The following is a 9,703-nucleotide window of genomic DNA, read 5'->3' as shown; positions in this document are numbered from 1 at the left end:
CATGAAGATTTTTAGTTTCTTTCTTCTCTTTATCTTACTATTCATTTCTCCATCATCTGTAACTATTTTATTTTTAAATTAGGAGATGAGGAATACTTTCTAGAAGAAAATTAGTGTTATGAAATTGTGTTTTTAGCATACTTCTAAAAAATACTTTCCAGAATACTAAACTTAATATTTTGAAAAAAGCTTTTCAAAATTATACAAAATAACACACTTCCAAAAAATATTTTTCGGAACATTAATTTTACTATTCTGAAAAGTATCTTTTTGAAGTATTTTATTTTATATAATTTTGGAAAGTTCTTTTCAGAATAGTAAATTTAATATTCTAAAAAGTACTTCATGAAAGTATGTTAAAAATATAATTTTAAACAATACTTTTCGAAATATTGAAATTAATGTTAAGATTTCTAGAAGTGTGAAGGGAAAAGGAATGTTCGAGAAAAAAGCATGTGTCTAGCTTGACACCTTCAAAATTGTCAAGAAAATCCCAAGTGTTTACAATATCTTCATATACTAGTTTTACGGGTTAAGTGCGCGAGAAAACTTTAAGAGGTGGAAGGAGGAAAGTAATGTAAAAATTGAAAGAATTAAAGTTATCTACTGAAATAGGCTAGGAGTAGGAAAATGACTAGGAGTGCATTTGAAAATTAAAAAGAAAAGGAAAGGAGGTACATGATAAAAAAAAAGGTGCTAAATTAAACCGTTGAAAGTATAAAATTAAAAAATTAAAGAATAAAAAACAAAGTTAAGAATATTTTAGGATTTGTTTAAAAAAAAGAGGTATACTTATATATATATATATATATATATATATATATATATATATATATATATATATTATAAAGGAGATTGGTAACCATCTATTTGGTCTTCACTTTTTAGTAGACCATTATACTCTTATAATGTAAAAAAAAAAAAATTCTTATATTATTTTTGAATAACTATCCGCAACTTCTAATATTTGTCTATGTATAACTATTAGTGACACGAAGTACCTCAGCCTCTCTAGTATATATAAAGGTGTATATATCATGAGCAACGGTTTAAACACCGACTTATTTGGACTCGGCCCATTTAAACTACATCTTACATACGTTGGGCTTGTGGGTTAACAAGCTACGAAAATTGCTCCCTGCACCCTTTTAGTTGCCCTATACACCCATTATATTTTTAAAACGCCTACACTACCATTCCATCTCCTTTCACCGTTCGCCTATTCTTCCCCCACTCTTCATCCTTCACTTAGTCCCCACAACACTTGATTTTATCACTCCAAAACACATTCCAAATGTTTTTTTTTCTCTCTCTAGAACACATTCCAGATATGATTTTATCTCTCCGACATGTGTATTCTCAACTGTTAAATGTACACCCAATTCAGATTATTCCATTTTGGGAACAACCAATCCCGATCATTGTTTATTCAGAACAAACAATTTGAAACATTATTCTAAATTGGGTGTTCCGGATATACATTTTTCTGGAATGAAGTACTCCGGATTGTACAATCTGAAAAGACAAATCCAGATTGCGTTGGAATGTAACCTTCGAATTGGATATCCGAGAAGGACTCTCAAAGTAAAGGCAATTTGAGAAGTTTACAAGATTGACAAGTGCACGGCAAAAATGGTCGAGTGCAGGAAGAAATTCCCACAAGCCAAACAGTCCTAAAATTTGGTCTAAACCATTTCTAACGACGTATAGCGACCTATATAACCCACCTTATGTAATGGGATAGGGATTTTGTTGATATTAGAAAAATTACACTTAAAAAAAATCCTACCAGATAATTTTCGTTGGAGCAAATAGAGCAGATTAAGCAACATATAAAAGATCAAAAGTTTAATGAAATCTCACTATCCAAATTCCTATATTACAACATTGATCCTCGGCAATTACAGAATCCTACCTAGCTCATATTAACAAGGTTAAGTAGTATTGTTTGAGAAAATCATTTACGAGGATTTTTAAGTGAACTCAAACATGAAATAAATGTTACACTAAACTAGAAATTGGGATGAGTTTTACAGGAAGAAATATATCTTCTAAATGGTTTCCGGGTCAACTATACTAATACTACATATCGTGGTCAAAGAGATAGGCATGAAACATATGCGACCACTATTCTGATTGTTCAAATGGGACACGAACAAACAACTGCCCATGCAGTGTCACCACTGCAGAAGTCTGATGAGGATCAATTCTTGCGGGCAAGCTGACAACCTGAATTCATAAAATTCTTCTTGTCAGAGTGATAAAGGGACCAGTAATGCGCCAGAAGAATCATGCAGAAACAAAAAAAAATGTGGGGGAAAAGGTTCAAGTATTGAATGTATTAGTATTTAGTGAGCCTTTTACTGTATCGATTACATACAACTAGGAATATCCGAAAAATAAAATTGCAGTTCTAGTGAAGCAAAGTAATATTTTGATAGACACATCCTTTTCATTGTTGAAAAAAAAAATATATATACCTTTTTGAAAGGTGTCACACCCCAAGGATTGTTGGGATGCTCAGGCTCACCACTTATGACTAAGCGTCCTGCTGGATCTGACTGTACACGGACCTGGTTTTCAAAAAGTGTGGCATATTATAAACATGATTATCCACAATTCCATTTCAGTATTGCAAATTATGCATTTAAACTTATAGCTTACTGCATCAAAGCTAAACTAGCTTCAATAAAGAAAGCAAAATTTCAACAGACCTTACAAGTAATGAAGGCTAGAAAAGGAAAATGTAGTCTCAATCAATTAAACACTTAATGAAATGGCTAGTTCAGATCTCAACTTACACCTACAACTTTTCAAGGGTTCTATGTACGTAGCTCATAAACTACAGATAGCCTTTGTATAAATTTATTATATGGAAGTATGAACATTATCATTGTTGTATAATTTTATTATACGAATTTACCATTGATCTACATACAACATCTAGCAATTCATAAAAAATCAGATAAACAACTTTCCTCTTTTTTTTCTCGGCTCAAGGTTTAAGGGGAATATTCCAGAATATAAACTGGTAAACTTCTCCTTATAGAGGAATATTCCAGAATATAAACAGGTAAACTTCTTATATACACTGAATTTCGCATATTGCAACTTCCTCAGTTCCTCTCAAAGGTGGGGTCGAAATAGCAAAAATCATATGCTTAATTTTCATCACAACACAGATTAATACAGATAAAAGAAACAATAACAACCATAATGCATACCTCTTCCCGCAGAAGGCCAGGAACTAAAGCATATACCTCAAAACAATCTTTCTGCAGAGAAGAGTTTTCGTTGAGATGAGTAATGACACATGACTTATATGCTACTTGAACACAAGATAGAGATCTTACAGTTTTTTGTACATTGACTTTTACCCAATCAGCAGGAGGTCCAATATCAATCACAGTTGTATCCAATCTAGCAGCCACACAAACGAACAAAGGCAGACAGGTCAGCAGATAAGAAAACCTAAGTGCCAAAATAAACACTTTCTATTTTTAAGTAAAGGCTTAAAGCAACAGGTTGGCAACACATTCACTTATTAACTAGACAAATATATAAGCTAGCATTGAGTAAGCAAAACAGTCGAAAAGGGATATTGAAAATGATGCAATCGGATCTTAACTGTGGTTTAGATGGTTTAGTGCGTGCAGCTTTGACGGAATTATCCATGTAAGGTGATGATTGTTTCTTACGTTTGACATAATCTGAGTCAATAGGGGGAATAATCAATACTTAGAATCATTTAACACCTGCTACTGTTAAAAATGAAAGCAATAGGATGAAGGACATACTGATGCTTTTAAGCTGCTTTTCACGCTTTTGCACAGCCACAGTATTCCTATCCTAAGAAAAACAAAAGTATTAAACAATTATATGTAGGTTGAAAAAGAGTAACAGACAATGAAAAAGAATTCAAGAGAACAAAATCAACAATTCAAAATTGTACCAGACCTTAATTATAGGGTCACTAACTTCACCATTTCCTAGAAGACGTTGAGAGTGCCAACCCTGCATAGCCCGTGCTGCAGCATCTCTCCGGGCTCTACCTGATGCTGAAGCCTGCATTTGCCAATCATTTAAAAATGATTGTAAAACAAATTGATTAATGGCCACAGGAAAACTGACAGAACCATCATAGTTCAATTCCCCTTGCAGAGCACACCAAAACTAAAGGATGAATTTACTGGATTGCAGTATTGCACTCTGATAGAGTCATAGTATGTATGTGCATGTTTGATTTTTATTAATTTTGGGAAAAAAATTACTTTTCTTTATTCAAAAAGCTCTCTAAGAATGTCCTTGGTTACAAGTTGTTCGGAATACAAAATAAGCTAGATCCAAAGGCAGGAAATTAATGAAATTATGGTGATGCCGAATGTGATTCTCCAATAATTTCCCATCTCTTATATTGAAATTTGACTAGAATGGGCCTGTATATATTTGCTCAAGCTACATAACACAAAAATGAAAATTGTACATCACCTGATTTTCAATATTTATAGGCTCTGGATGAGAAGCAATAGGCACATTCAGTTCACCACCCTTTATTTTATGTCTTTCATAATCAAGAAGTGCCTGGTGTAGGATATCACAAACAGCAATAATAAAGTAATGGTAAAATAAGCATGGTTAACAGACCACAAAGTTCTAAAGGCACAATATCCGATACAATTTTCTGACATTTTGAAAATAGGAAAAATACTAATGAAATAAACCTATACATCATATTAACCTCTAAATCAAGCATAGCTACATATTTATTGTCAACCGTGAGAAAGCAACCAAATAGAAAATGTATCCCATGTCACAGTTAAGTATTAAACAAATTGAGAAAAAATTTAGACACAAGGACTACGTAAATGGTATGAAATCTCCTTCTATAGGGTCATAGCATGAATTCTCTTAACAGCCAGAAAAAGAATGAGAACAATGTAATACATTGTCCATGCAATTCAGGAAAATGTTTATTATCTACATCAAAAGCCAATATTCAAGCTTAAACAACAGACCTAATAATAAGCTTTAAAGGAACATCAACCAAGCACAGATATAAATTATATTTGTAATTAATGAAAGCAATCAATAAAAAATAAATAAACTACAGTATAACTTATTAATGTACAATCACCTTTTCGTAAAATCCCCGAAAAGTCCATGAGACAGTGGTGCATGTCCTGCATAGGTTGAAAACAGAGAACAGTATTAATATATTATGTATAATCAATTCCGTTCAAACAGCTCACAGCATTCCAACAACCTCCCCAACCCCCCACCCACCCAACAAAAAGGAAAAGAAAGGGTTAAAAAGTGCAGTTGTATAGGGTCTGGGGAAAGGCTGAAAACAGTGAAGAATTATTGGAACACCACATGCAATCCATGCCTTAAATAATGAAAACAACTGCTTCAAAGCTAAGCAAATATGCTTCCTTAAATCAACCATTCATAGTTCAATAGAAGCATTCGCCACTCTTTGTTCCATTGACTCTTAGAACTTTAACAAACACTTCAATTTCACTCAGGACCCTTTCCAATACAGACTATCACTGGACAGTGGCAATACTTGGCAAAATAGACAGAATCCATATCAAAACCTCGGTCAATAACATTTAAAGAGACAAAAGGCACAAATATAAAACTGCTATATAAGATATTTTGATTTCAGAGCCATATACAAGATCAAGACATGAAAGTGCAGGTTGGCCCTTACTTCGGAGGTTTGAAAGACTCGCCCACTTGCCGCCATAACTTACATGAAGTCACCTATTCATAAATATAAGCCAATCAGGTGTATGTCTAGGAAACAATCAAAACAGGTGATCTGATATAAACAAACTGAAGAGTGTAATCAAAGTTAATTTGGGTCCAAAACAACCCCTAGAAATTTTGCTCACCATGTGTAAAATACTAAAATCACATGAAATCTATTAAATTGATGAAAACTAAGCAATTATACAAGTGAATAGGTGTATCATGACAAACCAATGAAACCATTTATTAACTACACGGACAAAAATAGATTTCAGGATTAGGGAGTATTTGGCAGGCTGGTATCTTCACACCACTAAGTAAGAAACCACTATCTTGGATTCCAATGTTAGGAATGCTATCATCCATACAATGTAGGATACTGAGAATCTTAAATATCAAAATCTAGGATGTTCCAAGTATATTTTGATTTATGTTGTTTTTCATACTCTACTAGCAATCATAAACACCTACACAATGATAATAGAGTACAACACATACTGATATAAGGAATAGTTAACCTGTATAGCCAGTAGATATCAATTTCTTGTATTTACAGGGTTTATATTTTCCAGATTCAGTTAGGAGTTAATGAATTGGACTCAAGGTATTAGTTGCCAGATTGATTATGTAGTTGGCTTTCCTAGAATAGGGATGTGTACTATGTAAATACCCGTTGAGATATATGGAATGAACAACAATTCAGCTAGTTTTTCAACAGAAATCAACATGCCAAATTACTAATAAAAATTTAAATTTTACACAGCTCACTAGTCTCTTGCCCTGTATATGTGCGTCTATGCATGTATTTTCACCTTATTTTACTTGCACAATTAAAATTTGTCTTCCCACGGCAGGCACCGACATTTCACAGAAGTGAAAAAAAGAACATGTTTCATGCTAGACAGCTCATATGATGAGTGTCAACAAGATTAACCAGCAATCACTACGCGAAATTACAACGAACTTCTACTATATATAATCATTCATCCAAAATCTGCTACGTAATTTTATAACAGTGATTCAGCAGAGAATGCAAAGAGAAAAATGAATACCTTATCATAGCCACCCAATCTCGTTACAGCTCTCCACAACCTTATATTAATTAGTAATTAAGAATTAGGCCAAAGTGATAATATTTTAGAATTGTGTATTTATGTCATATTTAAAGATAAGAAATTTTTTAGAATGAACATGCATAACTCACTTAAGGCAATTTAGTCCTTCTCCATAAAACTTGGGAGGTTTGAATTCCATGCTCCTCTCCCTAAAAAAGTTTTCAAGCTCCTTCATAAATGCTGACTGATCCTCCTCTGTTCCTGACTCATTACCATCATAGGAATGGTCAGCATCCAAGAAAAACATGTGCTTTGAGTTTGAATTCCCATTATCTGCGGGTTCGGTAGCTTGCTTTTCATCAGCCTTATTTTCAACTTCTAATACATTCATAATTTCGGTGTTTGTGTCAGCAAGAGCAGGTTGTGGTGTAGCAGGCTCATTATGACTTGCAGGCATGGGGTTGCCATTATCACAAGTTTTACCATCAATCACTCCACAGGCTTCAGGCTTCACTTCCTCAGCCATTTCAACATCACCAATACTATTTTGACAAGTATTATCATTATTCTCAACATCCTTATTACTCTGGGGAAGTTCTTCAGCATCCAACTTCGCACCAGAAGCTTCTTCACACTCGTTCCTATTCAAAATCTGAGCATCAGCCTCTACTGGAAGAGAGTGTAGAGCATTTTGAACATCCTCTTGTGGAATTCCCTCAGAAACAGCCTCGAGTTCCACATTTTTATCCTCAGCAGGTGGCTCTTCCTTCAAATTTTCAACATGATTTGACCCACTTTCAACATGATCCGAAGTGTCCTCTACTGTATCAGGAGCAGAGGCAGCTTCAGGTTGAACTTGAGCCTTTGCATCAACCAACTGCTGGTTTTCCTCCATGACCAAGGGTACGCCTTGGCCAGCTTCCTCGTTTTCTTTTGCATCACTCATTTGCCAATTTCAATTGTGCATGAGAATTCAACAACCTCCTACACCAAGCCATCACAGGATTTTCAGAAAACGAGGAAACATAAAAAAAAAAAAAAAAAACTTATATGTCAGCCGCTTCCTCCCACTCGAAAGAAATGCAGACAAAAAAATACAAAAATAAACAGAAGTGGAAATTTGAAAAATAAGGAGGGAAAAACGTTTTAAACCCTAAGAACTAAACCCTAGCCATTACTAAAGTGCAGACAATCATGGTTAATTAACCGCAACTAAAAAATGAAAAAGGCGCCACAGAACCATTTGCTTGTGAAATTCACAAAGCCGAAAAGTTTGCTTATCTAAGTGCTCTTTGCAGGCATTCAGGTGAAAAGACTAAATCAATTCGAAAAAAAATAAATAAAAAGGAAAAAGAAGAACGAAAAAAACAACGGAATGTAGCATTTACCTGTTCGAATTGCAATTGGAGGGTAAGGCAACAATATGAGCAGGAATATAGTCCTAAAGTGGAAAACGAAGATGTGTTGAATTTGAAAAACCCTAATTGTTTATCCTCTTTTCTGCGTTCTGCAGGAATTTTCAGCCCAGCACAAAATTGCTGGTTGAAGCGGCAGATTTTGATGTGTTTGGTAGCACGCGCCACGCGCCGCGCAACTGCCGGGTTCGACGATACGACGTCGTTGCTACCCGGACTCCGAAACGATGTGGGCATTTTGGACCTAACAACTGGCCCAAACATCATAAGCATTGTTGGGTTGAAGCCCAAAATATTTGTTCATTAATACTCAACAATCAATGTGACGTTGAAATATAAACTACAGTATAAGACTTGTGTTTAACTCATGGGATAGAGATCAAGCCTGAATACAAATTAGTCATTAATTATTAATTGTATGGTTTGTGTTAAAATAATCTATTTTCAGTAATCATTACATTTTATGAATACAAATTACTCATTAATTATTAATTGTGAGACATTATATAAATTATATTTGTGGAAAAAAATCCTAAGATAAATAATCAATATCTAATTCAACTATAATAAGTATGATTCTGATATTTTTATGAACTGATTAATTAATTCACTAGTTCAACCAATTGATATATACTTTAGAATTATGATTATGCTATTATTGAGTAATAATTAATTGATTTAGAAAATTTATAATATTTTGCAAAAAAAAAAAATTAAGTGTATTATGTTTGAAACATGTTATTGTGATTATAATTTTGATTGATAAAAATAAAATAAAATACATATGCTTGCATTTATAAAATCAATATCCGCTTATTCGAGTTTTATTTGTGAATCTCAACCCATTGTAGAAAAACTTTGTTAAAAAATGAAGTGATTATGTAAAGATCACTCATACTTGTTTAAATCAAAGAAGTCTCGTGGAAAATTCATAAAATCGTACTTATAAATGACTTACCCAATGAAGAAATACGAGCAAAATGCCAAACTGTGTACTAGATCCTGCTCTAATTGAGGGATCAAGATCTTTTGCAATTAAAAGTTGAATTGCACCTGTTTTTTCCTTTAAATATTTTATTATTATTTGAGGCATTAAATATCCCTTTGAAACTTAATCACATTCGGATTTATAGTTGCATCTTGTTCAATTCAAAATTCAATATTTCTAGTGCCTTGATTACGACCTTTCAGAAGATTGCATTAAAAATCTTAACAACTACTACTATTGATACTAATAATGATAACTAAAAAAAAAAAAACTTTGAAATTTACTACACTAGAGATAGGTTAATTGCGGAACCCAATGTCTTGTTACAGAAAATATTTGAGTGCGATACGTACGATAAATAAAATTGACTGTTGAAATAAAAATATAAACTAACATAATTGATTGAATCAAGAGACGACAAATAATCAACTAAGAGTACAAGACAAACAAAAAAAAAAACTTCTTAATTAAGAGATTTCAAAAAGAAATGA

General features: G+C 33.2%; 1 protein-coding gene across 1 annotated transcript; it reads right to left on the bottom strand.

Moving 5' to 3' along the window:
- Positions 1-1,833: 1,833 nt before the first annotated feature.
- On the bottom strand, positions 1,834-8,356 carry LOC109809242 (AT-rich interactive domain-containing protein 6). Its single transcript, XM_020372491.3, has 13 exons — positions 8,198-8,356; positions 6,959-7,793; positions 6,807-6,846; positions 5,714-5,766; positions 5,135-5,180; positions 4,489-4,581; positions 3,958-4,065; positions 3,798-3,849; positions 3,629-3,710; positions 3,354-3,420; positions 3,225-3,275; positions 2,481-2,573; positions 1,834-2,229 (listed from the first exon to the last, which is right to left on the bottom strand). The coding sequence occupies exons 2-13, from the start codon at positions 7,753-7,755 to the stop codon at positions 2,128-2,130; spliced, it is 1,584 nt and encodes a 527-aa protein (XP_020228080.1). The 5' UTR covers positions 7,756-7,793; positions 8,198-8,356; the 3' UTR covers positions 1,834-2,127.
- Between the last annotated feature and the right edge of the window lie 1,347 nt (positions 8,357-9,703).

The sequence above is a fragment of the Cajanus cajan genome, chromosome 11 (genome assembly GCF_000230855.2).
Source record: "Cajanus cajan strain Asha chromosome 11, NIPB_CcT2T_4, whole genome shotgun sequence".
NCBI classification, from domain to species: Eukaryota; Viridiplantae; Streptophyta; class Magnoliopsida; order Fabales; family Fabaceae; genus Cajanus; species Cajanus cajan.
Note: the sequence above shows the minus strand (reverse complement) of the source record. Positions and strands in the feature narration are given on the sequence as shown.